Source organism: Cavia porcellus, unplaced genomic scaffold (genome assembly GCF_034190915.1).
Source record: "Cavia porcellus strain 051 isolate PalLab524CR breed Dunkin Hartley unplaced genomic scaffold, mCavPor4.1 scaffold_12, whole genome shotgun sequence".
NCBI classification, from domain to species: domain Eukaryota; kingdom Metazoa; phylum Chordata; class Mammalia; order Rodentia; family Caviidae; genus Cavia; species Cavia porcellus.
In genome coordinates, this window is record NW_026947495.1 from 58,023,864 (window position 1) to 58,046,760 (window position 22,897).

A 22,897-nucleotide genomic window follows, 5' to 3' on the forward strand; every position below is an offset into this window, starting at 1 on the left:
ATTCAATAGTGGTAACATTCAAGAATGTATAATATTGTGGGAGTCTTTTGAAATGGGACTAATGTGAATCTATTTAAATCTTTAGTTTTGACTCATTCTTGGGAATATAACATGATAAAGTATATTTCATTCTTTAAATTTTCATATTGTTGATTGTTACTATTTATGAAGGGATGATTTCTTGAAGTGGCAAATACACAGGTTATCTTGAAAATACAATATTTTACTGTTATACAGATAATGTATATAGTTAATTATTACATATTTGATGTTAAAAATATACATACTTCTGTACTATAAAATTTATATATTATTTTAGGAAACCCAGGAATATACCCGAAATGTTGTAAGATACTGCCTTGAAGCGCTTCAAGACTGGTTTGATGCTATTAATTTTGTAGATGAGGTATGTATGGTTTTGATACATGTAAAAGCTCTTGAAGAAATGTTAGATCTCCTTTAACACCAAAAATAATGAGTACTTTTGTGGATACGAATTCAATTAATATTGTTAGGCTTTAATCACTTAACATTTTACCTTTAGTGTCAGTCGTCAGTGTGTTTATATACTGACTATCCTGAGCATTGCTCAGGCAGTTGCCGTTTTAACCAGTTGATTCTTGTACTCAATACATTTGATAAAGTTGTCATTTTTATGTTTCTTGTAACATTATATTACAAATTAATGAACAATGCAGTTTTTGGTCAATCTGTATTTAAATAATTGGACTTGGTAAGTATTTAAAAAGAATAAAAAGGTAGACAGTACATTGACATTTAGATAATTCCACAGTACATTAAGCATGTCTACATATTTCCTAGAACAATATACTATTTTCTTGAATTCAGCTGCTCTGTATAGCGTACATGATTCTATTAGCTCCATAAGTTAATTTTATGCCATTTACTACATAATCCTCAGTGTACAATTTTGTCCCACTTCACTCCTGTTGTTTTAGTCATACAATCGTTTCAGCAATAATTTCTAAACTTCAGATATCCATGAGAACTAAATTAAGGAAAGGTAAAGCTCCAGCTCTTGTCTAAGCTTGGGCAGGGCCAAGGAATATAGCTGGCTGAATGTGCGGTGGAGTGCTTCCAAAACTGGAGAATGTTTTCTTGGGTGATTAACTGATTACTATTTCAATAAAGTTTAAGCTTAAAGATTTATAATTATACACAGATAAGAATCAGAATGATTTGGTTAAGGCAGAATCAGGTTCCAAATGGACAAAAATAGATTGTCCAGGTTGAAGGTTAAAGAAGGAGGGTTAAGATAAACTTTCAAATGTGCTAAGATACACATAAGATGTACTGTCTAACCAGTTTCAGAGCATATTTCAGTACTATTAAAGTGTATTAATATTGTATAACCAATTTCCTGAACTTTTTCATTTTGCAAAACTGAAATTCTATACCCATTAAATAACTACTCATCCTGCTTTCTTCTGCTTCTGGCCATCCCTGTTCAGCTAACTGTTTCTATGAATTGGAATGCTCCAGATACGTCATAGTGGAATCATACAGTATTTTTCCTGTTTTTTTTTTTTTTTTTGTACCAGGGGTTGAACTCACAATATCACACTTTCCAAGCAGGCACCTGTGCCACTGAGCTAAATCCCCAGCCGTTTTTTCATGTTTTTTTGAGACATATTCTTGCTGTGTATTTCAGTCCAAGATTGAACTCACTACATAGTCCAGGCTGGTCTGGAACTTGTGGTGTTCCTACTGCTTCTGCCTCCCAAGTGCTGAGATTAAAGGGATGTGATATCAAGCGTGGCCTTTTTATTTTTAAACAGGGGATCTTATTAATTACTCAGTCTGGTCTTTAATGTGTCTGTGTCAGCCTTATGAGCAGCTGGATTACAGGTGCTAGCTATCATGCCTGACTATATTTATCTTTTTATAACTGGCTTATGAATTTAGGGTAAAATGTCTTCAAGGTTCATCTATGTTGCAGTATGTATTAGACTTTCTTTTTATGGAGGGTAAACTTTTATTTGTAAGAACAATTTTTGCCATGTGTGGTATCACATAACTGTAATCCCAATAGCTAGGCATTTTAGAAGGTTCAAAAACAGGTAACATATACTCTTTTCCTTCAAGGGGCTTGTATTGAGGTATTTAAAATGGGAATAATTCTATAGTGATTTTTTTTTTTTTTAATTTTTTTTAAATTTTATTTAAGGAGAAAAGAAAAAAAAAGCAGGGAAAGGGTACAAGTTATACAGATTTGCAGAAAAAAAATGAACAGTAGGAAATTACTAGTTAATGGATTACATATTGTCATCTTAGAAATAATTGTTCAAGTCACAAAATTAAAGCTTGTAAAGTGGACATTCCATCTATGATACTGCAAACAGTTCTGTTCAATGATCCAATAAAACTCTGTGATATTATATTCTATCTTATACACATAAATATACATGCAGTTATATAGTTTAGAGCACTTTCTTTTCCTCTCTTTTGTACAATGACTATTACACATTTTGGGTTTCATTGCTCTCACGGTTCTTATTACTTTTTTGGAAGAGAGTAAAACCAGTTGTGACATAACAGAACAGAATCGGTCAAGTCAAAAGGGTGGACATAATAGATAATGTGAAAACATAATACAAGGTGATCAACAATGGTTACCATAATGCCTCCCGCTATCTCTAATAGAATTGCCTATACCATTAGTTATAATACAATTGAACAAAACAGTAAAGAACAAAACCGACAAAACCAAACCATTGGAGACATTGTAGGTCTTCAAAAGTAGATAAAAGTCAACGAGAATGGGCGTTATAATGAATCTCACTATCTTCACAGCTGATGCCTAAATTTTCAAACCTGATACTATCCAGCAAAACAGAATAGGGGAACATCAGTTAAAAACCAGATGGTGAGAGTAATACAGGGCTTTAAATCGAGGTAATGGAAAGTCAAAGTGGGTTACTATAATATAGTAACCTGTTATATTTTTTCTTTAATTAAAAGGATAAAAATTTTTTAAAAAGTATTAAAAATAAATAATGGAGTGGAGATTGAGATAAAAGAGGGCATAACAACGAAACAGCGCAGATCAAAACATAACCATTTAAGCAGAATAGTGTTTCACCACCAGATAATCCTGACCTAAAAGTAGTTACCATATTGTCTCTTTCCTTGAAATCCTTGAGTACAACTTCGTATACTGTAGCATTAAGTATATCAAAACAATGTAAAACCATTTAAGAGAATGACAGCATTACAGAGTATTTAGAATCGACTAACAGAAAATGAATAATGGTTTCTGTATAATCTCCTTGTCTTTAAAAGGTTTTTGCTTATACTATCATACATAATAAAATCCAGTAAGATACAACCTATTTAGACCATTGGAGACAGAAGGACAAAAGCTAGATGAGACTTCAAAACAAGATGATACTAAATCAGTATTACCTATTAAGATGTCATTTTCTCCAAAATAGCTGTTCCTATCATCCAATCTTCTCTGCCTCATTTCTGTTGAGCTCTTATTCTGTCAGTAGCTGTCAGTTTGTCTTCTTCACTTTGTTCTCTGCTCCATTAGTTGTGGCCTCCACTATTTCTGGATTCTTTGTATTTTTCTTTTTTTAGAATATCCTGCAATACTCTCTGTAGAGTTGAATTGGTGGTTGCAAATTCTCCCAGTTCCTCTTTATCCTGGAAGCACCTTGTTTTTCCATCAATTTCCAGGGACAGTTGTGCAGGATATCTCAATCTTGGCTGGAGATTATTATCTTTCAAAGCTTGAATTATTTCCCCCCACGCTCTTCGTGATTTGATGGTTTGTGCAGAGAAATCTGCTGTAATTCTGATGGGTGTTCCCTTGTAAGTGATCTGTTTCTTGTCTCTGACAGCTTTTAATATTCTGTTCTTGTATTGAATTTCTGGAATTTTTATTATTATATGCCTGGGTGTTGCTCTGTTTGGGTTGTAGGTAGCTGGGGTCCTGTATGCCTCATACATCTGAGTATCTTTACCTTTTGCTAAATTAGGAAAATTCTCCTGGATTATTTCTGTGAGTAGCTTTTGTAGTTCATTTGTTTGTGTCCCTACTTCTTCTTTTATGTTCTTAATCCTTAAGTTATGGATCCTCTTATCATCTTCTTGTCTTTGTATTATTGCTGTTTGTTTCTTTGTTATTTTTAAGAAGTTTTTCATTTCATTCTCCCATATTACAATTCTGCCCTCCAGTTCAGATAGTCTGTCCTTAGTTTCTTTCAAGCTGTTATGCCAGTCTTCGATAGACTTCTTAGTTTCTTGGTAGTCCCTTTGAACCTGCTTCACGTATTCTATGCTTTCCCTGTTTTCTCCATCAAACAATTCTCCCCTCTTTTTCTGTTCTTCCATTCCACCATCTGTTTTTTCTTGGGTGGGGCTTAGCATTTCTCTAACTATTTTGCATACTTCTAGCTTCAGGTCGTTGATAACCTCATTCCTGAATTGGTCTATGAGGCTCTCTATATGGTGCTTTATGTGTATTGGTGCGGTGTCCGCTATTGCCTGTTTCTCAGAATTGGGGGCCGAGGAGGCTTTCTTGTTGCTGCCTCTTCCCATATTCTCTGTTCCTTATATATGCAAGCTTATATGAGAGGCCCAGCTTCTCTCCCTGTCAGCCACAGCCTGATCGAATTGCGCCGGTTAGGTGTTCCCACTCACCGCTGCGCACCAGGCAGCCTACGCGGAGACCCGCCCCTTCCGGCCTCTGTCGGGCTCTGGAATCTGGTTTGGGCCAGCCTACGGGGTCCGCCGGCAGCGTCACGCAGGCCAGGCACTTTTCACCAATCCCGCCCGAGAGGGGAATGTGTGGCTGGAGTCTCCACTGCGCCCTGCTCCCGCAGGACTGCTCGGGCCCAGAAAGTCCGCTGGAGTCAAACTGTGGTGGAGTGTCAGTTTCTCTCACTCACCTCGCCACAAGTCAGAACATGCCTCTCTGCCCGTCCTGTTTTCGACTCCGTTCGCAGACTCCCGTTCTCAGAGTTTCCGCGCGTCTCTCTCCTTGCCGAGCCAATGTAGAGGCAGCCAGCCACCGCGCGGTGGGAAACCCAAATCGCGGCTTCCAATGGCACAGGGTCCAGCCTCAGCAGCGAGACTTTTCTGTTCCTGTTTTAGCACCAGGACTGCATTCCAAGTTGGTTTCTCTCAGCCGAGTTCGTTCCTGAGTCAGCAGAGCATAACTCCACCTGCTTATGTCTCTTTAGTCCGCACCATATCTGGCTTCTGAGCCTAGTTTTTCAGAGAGCCTCCGGTAGTTGCTGTTATCTGTCCGCCATGTTCTCCCGGAACTCTATAGTGATTTTTTAAGGTTACATTTTTCAATTAAAATTAATTGAAATTCAATTATCAAATTTCAATTTAATTGAATTTAAATTTTGATTAAAAATATATAGATATGTATATATTCAGGTCAGATATTGTTTTAAAAATTTAAAACCTTCTTAGAAATTCTATAAACATTCTTTGACTTGTGGATTTTGTTCCAGCCAGCACCTAACCAAGTTACTTTTCACCTGCCACTACATCGTTACTATGCCATGTTTTTGAGTAAGGTAAGATTGTCATTAAAAAATTGTTCTGTTTTTCTTAAAAAAGTATTTTTTTTGATTTTAGAAAAATACTGAATTACTAACTTTTGTATTATAATTTCTAGGCTGTGAAATGTCAAGAATTGGATTTGGATTCTGTTTTACCAGATCAGGAAATGTTAATGAAATTAATGATTCACCCACTCCAAATTCAAGTGTGTATTCAGGATTTTAAAATGTGCGATTTCTTGGCTGTTTTTTCCCTTATTTTGTGTTTATCATTATGACTATAATTAGAATGTTTGAAAACTTTTTAAAAAATTGAATTATTTTATTTTTGCCAGATTATATTTAGATACTGTTTTGTTCTATAAATAGATTTAGTTTTAATTTCCCTAGGAATTCGTTATTATATTTATTCATAGGGAGCTTTTAACAAATACTTGGAAGTCAGGTGATCAACAAATTCTAGCTTTCAAGCTTCCAATACCATATTTTCCACATAGTTTGGGAAATTCTTCCTTAGGTACTTAGTTTTCTCATGTAATTTAAGAAGAGAAAGAAGAAAGAATTAACTTAAGTACTGTGACTTCTTTCAGTTTTCATAGTAATTTTGTGGGCCAAACTTTTATATACAATAGACTTTTATATACATTTGTGTTTCAGTTCATTTTTTTCTGCTCATTTTAGATTTTTTTTAAATTATTCTAGGGGCTAAGAACAATTCAAAGATAAAGTTATGATTGCTTAGTTCTAATTCAGACAGCATAAATAAATAATTATTAATGTAATAAGGAAATGAATTCTAATACACTATTTTTTTTCTACTTACCAAGTATTTGGAGGATGAGTTGTTTAGATGAGTTAGGTTGAGTTACAGGTGTAGACTATTTAGTTAGTTATACTTACTCCATTGTGTTTCTTTAGGCATTATGTATACATGCTTTTTTTTTTTTTTTTAGGAGGAAGTTGTGTAAAAAATAAGCTTTGATTTCCTGTGAAAGATTGCAGAGGAGTTATTTCAAATGTATCCAGAAGCCATCATAGAAAACTAACTTATGTATAAACTCTAAAAAGCTATCTAAAGCATAATTTTTATTTTAAAAGTTTAAAAATATGTGACAAATGTAGTGATGCATGCTGACCATGTTAGCACTGTAGGAGGCTGAGACAGTAGGATCATAAGTTCAACTCAGAGTAGGCTATCTAGTTAGACCCTGCCTCAAAAAATTAAAGAACAAAAAACCCAAACAACCGCTTGCCAAAAAACAAAATAAAACAAAACTCAAGCCACAACCACAGCAGTACCACAAAACCAAGACCAAAACCAAAACCAAAACCAAAACCACAATCAAATGAAATAGAATTCCATTGGGTAGAATGTCAGGTGTATATTATGATTAAGTCTAAAATGTTTTTAAATGATTGTTTAATATAACAAAATTTTATAAACATTAATTTATTTTCAAATGTACTTACTTTTTATTAGGCAAGTCTTGCTGAAATCCACAGCAATATGTGGGTAAGAAATGGTTTGCAAATCAAAGGGCAAGCTATGACCTATGTCCAGTCTCATTTCTGTAATTCTATGATTGATCCTGACATTTACCTATTACAGGTAAGCAACCTGATAGTGCAAGCAACTTGGAGCTTTGACGTGTCTTGTTTGTATCTAAGGGGTTTTAATTTATAAAGATGAACGAGTGATGACATACAGAGTGTAGTGACATTACAAAAAGAATTCCTTACTTACATTTCCCAAGGGAAGACCATATCATGTAGGGCCACAAAGGAGGCACCAGGTTTTGGCCAGGAGGCAGAAGCAGAAGTGAGAAAGCTTAGGTCTGTGCTTTGTGGGGAGTAGAGGGTTTGGGGAAAAAGCAAGATAGAGCAGAGGAGTAGAGAGTCTAAACTTGGGTAGCTTGAATAATTGTAATAAGCTTTGCTGTATGGGGAGCTGTACCTAGAAGCTGCCTGGTACTTGCTCCTGGGTTGATTTAAAAATTGGACTGATGTGTAAGAGATAAAGTATTATTACACTGATGTGTAAGAGATAAAGTATTATTGGCTTACTGTGGAGACATGTCTCAAGTAACGTTTTACTGTTCAGGAATTAGCTAGTGTGGGGAGAGGCACTTTCTCCACAAGTCTGTAAGACCCCCCCCCCCATCAGAACATCATGACATACAGAACATTTTTTACAAGATCTTAAGAAGTAAAACTGAATATTGAGAAGAACAGCTTTTTTCTTCTTTTAAAGGTTTGTGCTTCTAGACTTGACCCAGATTATTTTATATCATCAGTCTTTGAAAGGTAAGCGTGATTTTATTAAGATAGGTATTAGGAAGTGTCTGAAATTTTAAGATAATTTTAACTTCTAAAAATCTAAAATATTAAAATATTTCATTAATATATTTCTTCTTATAGATTTAAGGTGGTAGATTTATTGACAATGGCATCACAACATCAAAATACAGTACTTGATGCGGAGCATGAGAGATCCATGTTAGAAGGCGCTCTTACGTTCCTTGTGATTCTTTTGAGTCTTCGTTTACATTTAGGTAAAAACCACAAACACTAATGATACTTAAATACTTACTCTTCTCAGTTTTCTTGCTTTCCCTGTGGTGACTGCCTTATGGAAAATGGAAAGGATATATTTAAACATAGTTTAAAACTCTTGATGGGTTGTATAATTGCTAGAGCTTTTGGAATAGCCTCTTTGTAGTACTGGGGATTGTACCAGGAACCATTCACATCCCCAGCCCTTTTTTATTTTTCATTGTGAGACGGTCTTACTAAATTGGGATTCTTTTTCCTCAGCCTCCCAGAATGCGGAAATTACAGGTTTGTGCTATCATGGTCAAGTGGAACAGTCTTTAAAAATGTCTTTGCTTAAGGGAACTGCAAATATCAGGGTAAACCAGTTAAATGTGGGGTATTGGAGTCTGTGGTCTTGAATTTGAAGCATCTCATTTGGTAGAATAACCAAATAAAAATGTGTAGTAAGTTCTACTCTATATTTTTATATATTCAGGTTTATTCTGTTTGTAATAATTCTAGGAATGTCTGATGATGAGATTCTCAGGGCTGAGATGGTAGCCCAGCTGTGCATGAATGACAGGACACATAGCTCATTGCTGGACCTCATATCCTTTTAAAAGTTAAATTTTCTCTTGCAGGATCTGAAATAAATGATTTTTATGGATTGTATCAGTTTTTAAGGTTAATTTTGTGGTATTATACTAGGGATATTATGGTATTGGGAGTTTTTTGTGGCATAAGGGTACCCTACAACTGAGCTACATCCCTATACCTTTTTATTTTTCTTTTGAGAGATAAAGTTTAAGTTATCTAGACTGCCCTTGAATTTGTGATTCTCCTGCTTCAGCCTCCAGAGTAGCTGAAATTACATGCTGGCTTCACCATGGCCCTGCCCCATCACCACCAACTTGAAAAATAATGTGCAAAAAGAAGAATGCCAGTTATTTGCTCAAGTATGTGTTCAGGGATAGTGATGGATATTTTACCTCTTATTGCTACCTTTCAGGAGCTTCTCCTTAGGCTTAGGCTGATGGCTTTGGACATGCCAGGAACTAGCCTTCTAGGAGAATATTAGTGAAAGGAAGCTGGAAATTTTGTAAAAAGTAACTAAGTCTACTTTATCTGTGTAGATAAGCCAGAATCCTGATTAACAATTAAAGGTTCAACTTATAGTTATTACCAGGGTTTTAAATATTGCAAGGGTTTTTAATATTCAATATTAAATAATTTTCAAGTTTGTAGATTTTTTTTTTCTGAGACAAGTTCTGGCTATGTAGTTCAGGCTGGCCTTGAGCTCACTTTGTAGCCCATGCTGGTCTCAAACTTGCAGTAATCCTTCTGCCCCAGCCTCTTGACATTACAGGTGTGTACTGCCATACTCAGCTCTTTAGTTTGGTAGATTATTGACTGCAAACCAGAAACTTGTGGTTCTTTATGTAAGACTGAACACAGATTGGGTAACTTTCTTTGTTATTAAAAATTAAAGATTATAATTTAATTTTGTTATGAAAATATTTGGGTATATACTGACTCTGTTTGGAAGAATTGGTTTGAAATTTGGGTTTTGTAAAATAACTCCTTAGAATACCTATTTGACTATCTTGATATAAGTCTCATAAACCAAATCAATTTGATGTTGTTTGGTGATTCCATTATAGTTTGTGCTATGCAGCAAAAATGTTCTTCATAGGTTTGAATTTAAGAATTAGATACCTTAATGTGACATACAAAAAGAATATCTTTGTATTGTGCTGCTTTCCTTCTTTGCTTAAATCTGCTTTGCATTTTTATATCCTGGGGAAATTTTGTGGTTTTAGAAAAAAATTTTCTCATAAAAATCTTGACAGATTTTTTTTTTTTTTGCGTATTCTTTTGGTTTAAAAATGATTTAAAATATTTTTTTAAAATCATGATTCATAGTTATTGAGCTATTAATAGCCCTCTTGTGGCCAATTTTGTATATTACAAGTAATTATTCTCTAGCTTAGTAAAAACAATTAGAAATCTCGAATACTTTGGGAAGCCTATAAAACTGGTTTTCAGTCATTAAGCCTTTTTCTTGACACATACATTATATTCCAGAGAATCCCAATCCCAAAAGTGGCATCATCCCAGGCAGTTATAGCTTTGAGTCAGTTTTATCAGCCGTAGCCGATTTTAAGGCTCCTGTTTTTGAACCTGGAGGTTCCATGCAACAAGGCATGTATACTCCCAAAGGTACGTTTGTGTATATACATGTGGTTCATGTGGTCTTGTCAGAATCTCTGTAGGTGAAGTCTGGGAATTGCTTTTTAAGTATGCTATACAGATGATTATTTTGCATAGCAGAGTTTGAAATAATTAACAGTTTCTTGTTCTAGAAAGTTGAAATTTGCTTAAACTTTGTATCTTGTTTTCAAATGTCAAGAATTTTGCTATGGCGAATGAGAAGATACCTTAAATACTCATAAGGCAGTGGTTTGTAAAATTGTTATCCTCAAGTCACCTTTTAGATTTTTGCTATGCCTACTTAATATTATGGTATTTTATTAAATGAGTCAATTTAAAATAAAAACTTTCATTTCACCCTAAACATGATTATTAGTGGAGTCATGAGTTTTATTTGCAACTTATAATTTTCTAGTAACATTAAAAATATGTGATGTAATTATGATAAAAAGCCATATACACTTAAAAGTCATCTTATGTACCACTGCTTGTACACATAAACATATAAAATCATAATTATGCAGTAGGCAGAATGGACAACTACTAATTTTAGCAAAAGGCAATCAAATCTTTTATAAGTAAAAGGTTTTATGAGACTCAAAAATCAGTGACCCATTATTATTTACACCACTTTTTGTGTTTTTGTCTTTGAATACTTTTAAAGATGTTGATGTACTTTCTTACTTTCTAGTGGGAACCTTACCAAGAGCAAGAGCAATGAACTAAACTTTTATGATGGGCATTATTATAAAACTTATTTTTTGGTTCTGGGAATTGAACTCACAACCTCATACTTGCCAGGCAGGCACTTATGCTGCTGAGCTAAATCCCTGGCCCAGTGTTATAAAACTTTAAAAATTTGAGACAGGGTCTTACTAGGTTTTCCAAGATTGAACTTGCAGTCCTCTTGCATTAGTTTCATAGAGTACTGGGAGTACAGCATTCACTACTGTGTCCAGTTTATTGTGGTCTTTTTTAGAGTGTAAATTGAAATTTGCTCATTAGTGCTTACGGAATTTGAGCATATAGATAATGCTGAAATTGTGATTTTTGACTTAGAAAAGTAGTCACAACATCAAGCTTATTAAGGCAAATATAATAAAATTCAACTATTCCATGTACTGAAATTAGCATGTACTTAACAAATATAATAAGGTCATTGATAAAGACTGACTTTCTTCCTAAAAAGTAAGTTTTTGTTTCTACTTTGTTTGGATAATAGCGGAAGTCTGGGATCAGGAGTTTGACCCTGTCATGGTCATTCTTCGAACAGTGTACCGCAGAGATGTGCAGTCTGCGATGGACAGATACACAGCATTGTAAGTCCATCCCATTGGTTAATGGCATGGTGGAATATTCTGTATTTGTATAGAACAATTTCAGTTATTACATATATGATATACTTTCATTAAAGCATACTGTCAATCCTAGAGGAGAAAATAATATTTTAAGGTCTTCAAAATCAATTTAGTTGACGTTTATCTTCTTAAGATCTTTATCCAAAATTTATTGTAAATTGTAAAGAAAATGATTTCTAAATCAAAATTAAAAATTTGGTGACTATTTTGATCAGTAGAATTTGAAATTTGATTTTGTGTTGTTCTACTTTTGAGCCAGCAGAGGAGGCACAAGCTAAGAAAATAAAACTGACATCAGAGATGATAATGAGTATCTATAAAAAGCATGAAAATACCGGTGTGTGAGCAGCTAAGAGACTAGACAAAACAAAGTGAACTCTGTGTATGTATCTTATAAAAAGAAGTTTAAGCCGGGGATTTAGCTCAGTGGTGTAAGTGCCTGCTTGGCAAGCGTTAAGCTGTGAGTTCGATCCTTGGTACCAAAAAAAGTTTAAAATATTGGTTCATGTCATAAAATAAGTTTTGAATGAAAACTTTGATTGTATACTTTTTAAAATTGTGGGCTGTTTTAATATATTATATCCATCTCTTTTACACTATAATAATTAATACCATATTGCTAAAGATTAACATCTTTTATTTGTAATTTTCCTTTTTCTTTTTGGAATACTTAGGATTGACACCAGGGTCTTCACATTGAAAATCATTCCCCTTTAAAATTTTGAGACAGGGTCTCACTAAGTTTTTTAGGATTGAACTTGCAGTCTTCTTGCATTAGCTTCCTAGAATCCTGGGAGCACAGCATTCACTACCATGTCCAGTTTATTTGTGATCTTTTTAGAGTTTAAAATTTGTAAGAACAAGCTTTAAGATATTTATGCAAACATCTTTGATCTTGATTAAATATTCATCTAGAAAACCATTGAAGTATGATTATAGATATTATGTCTAGCATTTCTCTCTTTCTCTAAAACCCTTTGGGAAGATTTTCTTAGATTCTCTTTCCTCTGTTTTTGTGGTTACCTCTTTTTATGCTTTTCTTGTGTTTTCATAATATTTTCTTTGTTTGTGGGCTTTTATTAAACTTATCTCCTTGAGAGAAAATCCATCTTCAGTATCTTAGTACTGGCACATAGTAGACATTTAGAATATATTTGTTGAATGAAGAAATTTGAATAGTTCACATTGAAAAATTAAAAATTGAGCAGGAGGAAGTATTTATCTAAAGTTGCTCTTCCTTTTTTCAGGATAGTGGTGGTAGTGGCTAGCTGTTAGTCATTTTGAATACAAAAGATTGAAATATACAGTGAATTTAATATTGTCTCATTTTTGTAACTTGTCGATGTCCGCTCCCGGCCGGCAGGAAGGACACACGACAAAGCCTGGCAGTGGACAACCTTTTCTTTTATTTTTCTTCTCCGTACAGCCTGCCCTGGGATCGCTCCCAGCCGAAGCCTCCTTTGGTCCGCTCCCCGCGGCTCCTTCTGGGCTTCTACTTCCGGGCTTCTTCTTCCCCCCCAGGGGTGGCACCAGTATATATACGGATACAGTGTCCAATCATGTTAAAGTAAGCAAGGCAAGCTGATTGGCTAACATCATCAGTTGCCAGGCAGACTATATTGTTGAGCGGGTTGCTTACGCGGTAAGCAGGAAACTAACGTGCTCGATGGGAGGGGTAATCTACCTCAGGCTTTACTCTTTACTACAGGCCTCACGTCCGCCAAGTGAGGCGACCGGGCTCGGGGCTGCGGCTCCCAACATCTCCCCCTTTTTTATTTTTTATGAATGTGCGCATCGTAGCCCTTTCTGGACTGGGTGCAGAGGCTTATGCCCTATGCGTAGGCCCACCGTAGGTCCTTGGCTTAGACCCTGGTCGGCCGTCCCATGGTCTGCCAAGGCCCTGAGGCCCTCGTCCTTTTTCTAGGGCCAGGCACAAACTGGACGGAACCTGGATGCACACAAGCTTGCACTCATTTCCTCTCCGTAAAGAAATCCCCTCGGAGAGAAATTTAGACCTGGGCAGCATCTAACAGTCCAGCGGCTTACGTGCAGGATGGGGTAGGGCCTGGCTTAGGTTGAGTCGCACCGGGGGAGTACGCTCTTACCCGTCATTGACTCTCCTACCCAGCTATGTCATAATTTTTTAGAGGAGGAGTGTGGGAAGCTCACCGCCCCTAGACTCGGTCGTAGGCTAGGCGAGCGAGCCATGCATATGCCTGAGGATCTTCTTGTCCATTTCGGGCTACCGCTATTTCTATTCATCTTGTTGGTTGGTCTGTGATGGATCTCCGGTAGGGCAGGTCTGATCTTCAGTCGAGGGCTTTGTCGCCCGTGTCAGTCTCTCCGGTACCCACAGTGGTTCTCGTCCCGATTCCTGTGGGAAAACACAAACCGCGCCTCGGTTCCAGCTGACCACTGGATCCGGGCCCATCCATTGTCCTGTCAGGACATCTTTCCACTTCACCCACCCTTTATGGTTGGGGGAAGGGTTGCAGTGCTCCACGGCTGGGGAGCAATTATCATTATTTAAATTTAAAAAATTGTGTGTGAATAGTGCCATGGATAATCGTGCCTTTGGGGCCAGGCCTTGGCCTACTCCCCCTTTTTGTTTTTGTAAAATTTTTTTGAGGCTTTTATGAGCCCTCTCAATGATTTCTTGACCTTGGGGATTGTATGGGATTTGACCTCTAGGTGATTTTGATCGAAGTGGGTAGGAGAGCTTCTTCAGCGGCCCCTAAGAAAAACCCAGCCCTTGCCTACCTTTTTTGTTCTCTACTGGTATTGGGGATGTCCGACCCTGTAGGGCATTGCCCAAGCCTTTGCCGGGGGTATATCCCTGGTTCCTGAGTATATCCTTAGCCTGGGGGGAGCAGTTTGACGTAAGCGTGACATCCATCTGAGTGAGGATGTCCCTTCCCCATAGAGACACTGGCAACTGCAACACAAATGGTTGGAAATGGCCCTGATGACCCTCCTCATCGCACCAGAACAGGGTTGAAGCACTAACCTGAGGAGCTGACACCATCCCCAGGCCCTGCAGCGTGTTATCTGCAGTGTTGGTGGGCCAGTTGGAGGGCCAATCCTTTCTAGAGATAATGGAACGGTCAGCTCCTGTGTCTAGGAGCCCTGTTATATTCTTGCCATTGACCTTAAGTGAGAGCATGGGCCTTTTATCAAGTATTATATGGAGTCCCTCGAAGACTTCCCCTGAGGAACCGAAACCTTGACTTTCTCTAATTTTCTGCTTTGAGGGGAATCTCTTGTGGAGACTGGGGAGCAGCAAGAGCTGCGCTATCTTGTCTCCTTTATTGATTACCATAGTACCCACAAGAGATTGAACCATAATTTTAATGTGTCCTGTGTAGTCTGAGTCTATGACCCCCGGGACTACTATGAGACCCCGAAGGGCCGTGGAGGATCTCCCGATCACCAGACCCACGGAATTTTCGGGTAACGGTCCCTTAAAGGTGGTTTCAACCACTTGAACACCCATATCAGGCACTAATATAAGTCTGGAGGCGACACTGAGGTCCACACCTGCTGACCCAGGGGTGGCCCTTGTTGAAGGCTGCCATCCTGAGCTGTCCTGTCTCTGGGGCGGGGGCCCGCCTGTGAAGGGGGCCCCCTCTGGCCGTTTTTTGGCCCTCTAGCATCTCGTCCACAAATACGGTTGCCCTGAGCATCAAAGACCGACCTACACTCCTCAGCTTTGTGTGATCCCCTCTTGCATCGCCCACAAACATATGGTTCTTCATTCCTAGGGCGAGGCCTAGCATCTGCATTGTTTGGGCAGTGACGTTTAATGTGTCCTGGCTCCCCGCAGGCAAAACACCCTCTAGCCTTACATTCCCCTTCTAACCCGCGAGGTCCCCTCTGCTGTACAGCCGCGGCCAGGAGAGCAGCCACTCCCGAGTTGGAGAGCGGCCCCCCTATCTCTCTACATATCCTAATCCAGGCGTTGAGGTCCTTGTTCTTATGAGGAGCTATCGCTGCCTTGCACTCCTTTGTACATTGCTCAAAAATCAGCTGCCTTACCAGCGGTCGAGCCACTCCCGGATCAGAAAATATCTTATCGGCAGCATCTTGCATTCGGGCCACAAAGTCAACAAATGGCTCTGTGGTACCCTGAATTACTGGGAAAGAACCCTGCGACTCCTTATCGAGCGACTTAGGCTCCTGACAGCTGGTCTCTTTGGCCTCCTTGCCATTCAACTTTCCCTCGTCCTCGGAGTCAGACGACTCCGAGGCTAGAGCCCCGTCCTTCTCCTTAGCATCTTTGTTCCCCTTGACGGGCCCCTCTCGGGAGCTCCCCGACTGGGCCTGCTCAAATACCCTGCGTACTTTTGTAAGCTCTTGAGAGCTTTCTCCACAACCACCCTCGCTCTTAGTGTTGCTACCTAGCATGTTTCCCATCTTTTAATATGTTACTCACCGCGTGAGGCCCAAGGAATCCGCCACTTACGCGTGAGCCTGAGGGGAGTCTAAAAGCCCTGTAGGTGCGCGCCACCCAGAGCCCAGGCTTATCCCCAACTCACCTGTCTCGCAGCTCTGTACTGGAGCGTTGTCCGCTGTCACGTCTCGGGGGTGATCAGTCCCCGGGCGGGCCTCCAAATGTCGATGTCCGCTCCCGGCCGGCAGGAAGGACACACGACAAAGCCTGGCAGTGGACAACCTTTTCTTTTATTTTCCTTCTCCGTACAGCCTGCCCTGGGATCGCTCCCAGCCGAAGCCTCCTTTGGTCCGCTCCCCGCGGCTCCTTCTGGGCTTCTACTTCCGGGCTTCTTCTTCCCCCCCAGGGGTGGCACCAGTATATATACGGATACAGTGTCCAATCATGTTAAAGTAAGCAAGGCAAGCTGATTGGCTAACATCATCAGTTGCCAGGCAGACTATATTGTTGAGCGGGTTGCTTACGCGGTAAGCAGGAAACTAACGTGCTCGATGGGAGGGGTAATCTACCTCAGGCTTTACTCTTTACTACAGGCCTCACGTCCGCCAAGTGAGGCGACCGGGCTCGGGGCTGCGGCTCCCAACAGTAACTGATAACAATTCAGACTGGAATTAGGCTGAGATAGTCAAAGCTTTTAAGGAGTCATCAGAAATAAACCATTTTAAAGGATAAATTTTATTAACAGTACTTATTTTTTAGATGCTTATTTTATGCCATGTAATCTGAGAGGAAGAAAGTTGTATCTTTTATTTTTCACTTAACAATCTTTTCATTTACTTCCAAGCAGTTTATTTCTTTTTTAGAGCAGTGGTTCTTAACTAGGGATGATTTTTGTCTCCTGGGGAACTAGACAATACCCAAAGACTGGTAGGGTTGTTACTGATAGTAAAGGCTAGGTCTGTCCCCTACCACCAAGAGTTGTCTTGCTTCAATGTCACTTGTGCCAATGTTGGGAAATCTGGTTTTATATGATATAGGTATACTTTTTATGAGGAATCCTAATTGTAAATCTATTTTGTGTTAGTAATTATTTATATGTCTCATAATTTGATTCATAGCTACTTCACAGAATTAGATAACTGTATTTCCATTTTTTTTTTAATTTTTTTATTTTTTATTGGGACTGGGGATCGAACTCACAACTGCCTGCTGGCAAGGCAGGTGCTTATGCCGCTGAGCTAAATCCGCAGCCCCTGATAACTGTATTTCCAAAGCTACTTTTAGTACTCTTTTCTACTTTTCTATTTTGCCTTGTTTTTCCTAATTCTCTCAATTTCTTCAGCTTGGCTTTTGAGTTCCCATACAATTTATTTATTTATTTTTGGTACTGGGAATCAAACTCATGACCTAACAGTTGCTAGGCAAGTGCTGTGCTGCTATCTGTACAATTTTTTAAAAAGTTTTAGAAATATTTTTGAAGTGCTATATGTTTCTTAGCAGTTTGAAAAGCTATGTTTTAAAAGAAATTTGTTCTAAAAGCAATAATAACAGATTTAGTTAAAAAAATTTTTTTGTTTACTTTCTTGTAAGTTAACCTTTGAAATTGTCCTGAGTTCAAGGCCAATCTCAACTACATAGAAAGACTGTCTTAAAGCAAAAACAAAAACCCAAAACAAAAACTGAAAACTTCAAAGCATTTTTTGTAAATATCTATGAAGAAATGTGTTTATTTTTATGTAAATTTTGAACTTTTTGAAATTCAGTTTATGTAAAGTATAGCATCTGCATCCTTTGTGAGTCTTTTTTATTGTGTGTTTATTCTAGTTCCTATTAGAACAAATCACCTCTATTATTTTGGAAGATTACCCTAAACTATAGGACTTATTGGCTATTGGTCATTCTGTTCATCTTTTGGTTTTAAAGGACAGAAAGTTGGTTTACTGATTTTACTTAGGTCCATTTATATTTTCAGGAAGATAATAGAAAGGCCCTTTGAAGAATAATAGCCAATAATGGTTGGATAAACTAAAACGATTGCATCCTCAGGATCTATAACTTGGTGGCAGGCACTTTGTAGGCAGTCAATAAATGTGAGATGCATGAAAAGTAAATTCTTTTAAGTTTGAGTGGAAACAAGCCATTTTCTTTATGTGATGTTAGGTGTTAAAAGATTCTGGGAAAGCCCTTCAGGATGTAGTACACATTCACTGGCTGTCACTGGAAGAGGGGGCCGGGCAAAAGTGGGAGAAGGCAGCCTGAGTGGATGTTTCTTCTCCTCCTTCCCTGCACTCCTTCCCAGATACCCTTTAATGGATTGTTCAGCTCTCAAAAAGAAAACAAACAACAGCAACAACAAAAGAAACAAACCAACAACTGGAAAACTACTCATTCATTGTTATATTTTTGTGTATGAGGACATGGTGGCCCAGAGTGCAATTAAATATGCTTGTTAATGGCCATGCTGGAACTATGGTTGCTAGGTCTTTCTCAAAAAACAAAAGTGACTTTATATAGTAGCTGTTTACATTTAAATAGAAAGTAGATTTTTAAAAATATGATTTTTGTTGCTTGCTTATCTTGAAAGTTAATGGCTGCTGCCCCGTATTTGAAAGTATGATATATGAGTTTATATCCATTTTTATCTTCAACTGGTCAATAATTAGGTGTTGTTTTGAGTCACTTAAATGTCTTTTTTGATTGTCATGTAACATTTCATTTGTATGATTCCATTAATGTTTTTGAAAAGAGCAATCAAAATGATGTAGTATTTGCTATCTTGAACAAATATATAACCTTTATTTTGTGTTGCTTTATTAATCGAGGTGCTCCGTATTTAGGGGCTAGTGTTTAAAGTGAACAAAAAGACAAAAATTGAAAATGCTGTTTTTTTTGTTTTACCAAATGCAACAGAATAGTGAAATATTTCCTTGTAAGCCATTGGAATTGGAATTGTTTTGAATGATATTATCTATATTACTATAGTATCGTATAAGAGGCAGGTTTTTTTTTTTAAAGATATAGTTAATTTTATGGCATTCATTTTGTGAATTATAAGTGTAGTTCACTTATTTGGTACGTTAACAGTAGTATTTTTTCTCTCGTTTCTCTCTTTCCCTCCCCCTGCCTTCTCTCCCCCTTCCCTCTCTCTTCCTCCCCCTCTCTCTGTTTCTCTCTCTCTGTCTCTGTCTGTCTGTCTGTCTGTCTGTCTGTCTGTCTCTCTCTCTCTCTCTCTCAGTTTTGGACACTGAACTCAGAATCTTTGCACTTAGTTACATTTCTAGCCTTCTAAAATTTTTTATTTTGAGACAGGATCTCAGGAAGTTGTTGAGTTCCTCAGGCCGGTTTTGAACTTATGATCCTCCTGTTTCAGTCTTCTATGTAGCTGGGTTATAGGCATGTGCTATGACATCTGGTGATAGTTTTTTTCAAATTGTAAGACTCTGCCCCACCTACACAGTACCTCTTTAAGATATCTATTGTTTGGTCTCTAGCGTTCACATTATTCCTCAGATGTCTGATAATTTTGCCTGCTTGTTATTAAGAACTCTTACTTTGCTGGTGAAGCTTGTAGATGTTGAATTTTAATACAGGATGATTTAGGCAAGCAGGTTTTCTTTTTTTCTGTTTTTGAGACAGGGTTTCACCTTTGTAGCTCAGGCTGGCTTTGAACTCACTTTGTAGCCTAGGCTGGCCTCAAACTTGCAGTGATCCTCCTGCCTCTGCCTCCCAAATGGTGGGATTACAGACATATGCCACTATGCATAGCTCTTTTGCTTTTTAAAATTTGGGCTTTTATTATTGAATCTTAGAACCTTTTTTTGTATTCTGAGCACTAGACTTATCAGGTACTTGATTTGAAAGTATTTTCGATCATTCTGTGGATGGGCTTTGTACTTTCTTAAGAGTATTCTTTGAAATACTGATGTTTAAAATTTTTATTTCCTTGGATCCTCAGAAATGTTTTACCATGTTTTATAACAGTTGTGGATTAGACAGTTTCTCTTTGTAATTCTCCCAGATTTTATTTTTTGTGTTTTGAGTTTGCTGTTGTTCATTTACCAATTTGTAAATATTGTCTACATGGAGAGTCTGTTCTTTCATCCCGAAAGAGACAGACAGATTTCTTATTTCTGCTTGGGAGTTATCTCCCTCATTGAGGTAAAACACTTTCAAAGGTCTCAGTCTTGATATGTGTGTGCAGGGGTCTCACTTCTGTCTCTGAGCCTTATTTGACAAGCCCAGCAACTTGTGCTGTGCCTGTTCATGGACTTTGAAACCATTTGCACAGTGTTAAAACTTAGTGTTGTCTTTTTTTTTTTGATAGTAGCAAGCTCTACTTTTTTTGTCTTTTTCCTTTTTATCGGTACCAGGGATTGAACTCACGACTGCTTGCTTGCAAGGCAGGCACTTATGCTGCCCAGCCCCGCAAGCTCTACTTTTTAGGTGAACTCAAATATATATTCAAAAGATTATATTTTATATTTTATCCAGCTTTTCTAGCTATAGTAGAAGAATTTTCAAGTCATCTACTTTGTGCTATTGTTAGAATGAGAAATGTCCTTGCTGAATAGTTTATTTTGTGTTTTTGTTGTCTTTGTCATTGTTATAGATTTCTCTGTTAGCTGATTCTGGTTTTTTGATTTAGAGATCTCACTATGTTGCCCATTCTTGAATCCTAGGCTCAAAAAATCCTCCTGTCTCAATCTAAAGAGCTAGGACTATAAGCACTAACACTTTCATAACAAAATAATAAGAGAGTAACAGTAGTTAATATAACTTAGTTCTATTAATTTTTATCCTATAAAAAAGAAATGTTTGTATTTATTTTGTGGAGAATATGTATCTGTTTAGTGTTTTCAATCAACTGCATAGAAAAATAAGACAGAACTAGATGTCTATAAATTACTATTTAAATCACAGTTTAATTTTGAGTCTGTAATCTAATTTTCATTTGTTTTATTTTTACAGTTTAAAACAGAGTGGAAAATTCCCTGGAAATCCCTGGCCTCCTTATAAGAAAAGGACATCACTTCATCCTAGCTATAAAGGTCTCATGAGACTTTTGCACTGTAAAACTTTGCACATTGTGCTATTCACTCTACTTTACAAGGTACAGTAGTAACTTGAACAGAAAGACTTAGACTAGGGTTTATTTTCATAATATTCCAACTAAAGTGCTAAAGAATAATATTTACATACACTGGTAATGCAAAGTGTGTTTATAAAGCAAAGATAAAGATGGGTGTTTTAGTTGCATATATATGAATTCCAAGTGGAAAGTTAAAAAATGACACACCAATCTTTGTGAGAAACTATCGTATTCTGCTTTGGATGGAATTGTCTATTTATGGCTTCTGTAGTACAGTGAAGTAAAGTGTTCTAAAACTATAAGAGTTGTATTAAATGAACTGAGGGATTAAAAAAGTCCCAAACCCTCTAACATGGCAGCTATGTGGGCCAGTGACCTTAGTGCATGGCGGCTGTCTTTCCTTTTGACCTCTGATTAGGAATGTGGCACAGTGGGTTTGAGTGAGCTCATATGAGGAGGCATCAAAAACTTGTTTTTGGTAAACGTCTTCAGCAATTTTATTTTTGGTGCTGGGAACTGAATTCAGAACCTTGTGCTTGCCAGGCAGGCACTACATCTTGTAAACTCAAAAATTGCTTTTACTTTCTTATTACTTAGAATTTGTGTTTTTTTTTTTTTTTCTTGGATCTTCCTATACAGAACTGACTTACTTGTCTAATATTAGTTGCGGACTCAAAAGTTATATGAAGTATATAATTTTGTGGAATCTCTACTTACCCTGGATTTTTGTCATCTTACCTGGATAAGAGAAGGAAGATAAAGTAACTGTACCCATGTTATATAGATAAAATTTCTATAAATATTTGTAACTACAGATACAACAAATATACAATTAGATATAAAGAAAAACTTATTATTTATTTTTTAATTTAGAGTACAAAAAATTAAGTTAAAATTTTTCAAAGAAAATTAAGCATATTTTTATACAAATTAGCAATTACCATGTACAGATATTTTTATTAGTTAAGATAGTATGCATTAAATTTAGTTAAGTAAGTCAGGCATGGTGGTGCATGCTTATAATCCTAGCACCTGGGAGACTGAGGCCAACAGGATCATTGTGAGTTTGAGGCCAGTGTGAGCTGTATAGTGAGTTCAAGACCAGCCTAAACTGCATAGCAAGACGCTTTTTCAAACAAACAAAAATTTTTAATTAAGAAATCATTTTAATTTTTTCTCTAATGTTTGCTTCATAACAGATGAATGCTTTTGGATTTTTGTACTTTTCTTTCTTTCATCCTTACTTATGACCGATTATTTTGCTAAAAAAGTTAAATGTTACTTTACACTTTTAGATCAATGTCTCAATGCCTTGAAAAGTTATTATTACTTTCTAAGGGTATTAGTCATTAAAGTGATTTAAAATGCTCTTTTTGTCACTAAAAAATATAGATTGAAACAAAAGTATAGATTTTTTTTTTTTGCTGAAAAACTATTTGTATTTATTTTAAAAGTGGCAAACATTATTTAAAGATTTCCTTAGTGCTAGATTTTAAAACAGTGCTTCATATATCCTTGTATATGTTACTTTAGTTCTAGCAAAAATCTTTGAGTGAGAGTTCTATTACTGTCAGTATGAAAGTTGAGTTGTAGAGATTTGATAACTAGTTCAAATGGTAAAGTTCAGTGTTGTTATCAGTGATAATTAATAGTTTATGAAAATTAAGGAGCCTAACTGCAAATGATTTGTTTTTTCAAGTTTTTAACTCTTAAAATCTGCTTAATATAACACAGTATTTTATCAGAAATAAAAAGGATGTCTTAGTTGTTCCGA

The 22,897-nt window shown here is 37.0% G+C and overlaps 1 protein-coding gene across 7 annotated transcripts in view; it reads left to right on the forward strand.

The window, feature by feature from the left end:
• Ubr3 (ubiquitin protein ligase E3 component n-recognin 3) overlaps positions 1–22,897 on the forward strand; it is a 199,132-nt gene that overhangs the window by 67,076 nt on the left and 109,159 nt on the right. For all 7 annotated transcript variants that reach the window (XR_010050855.1, XM_063259240.1, XM_063259242.1 and 4 more), the window contains exons 11-20: positions 320–406; positions 5,493–5,558; positions 5,660–5,749; positions 7,024–7,152; positions 7,795–7,847; positions 7,962–8,095; positions 8,598–8,683; positions 10,154–10,295; positions 11,509–11,605; positions 21,003–21,144. Coding sequence is in view for 6 of the 7 variants with exons in the window: in XM_063259240.1 (XP_063115310.1) it covers positions 320–406; positions 5,493–5,558; positions 5,660–5,749; positions 7,024–7,152; positions 7,795–7,847; positions 7,962–8,095; positions 8,598–8,683; positions 10,154–10,295; positions 11,509–11,605; positions 21,003–21,144 (1,026 nt within the window). In the remaining variant the exon portion in view is untranslated. The remainder of the gene's footprint in view (positions 1–319; positions 407–5,492; positions 5,559–5,659; positions 5,750–7,023; positions 7,153–7,794; positions 7,848–7,961; positions 8,096–8,597; positions 8,684–10,153; positions 10,296–11,508; positions 11,606–21,002; positions 21,145–22,897) is intronic.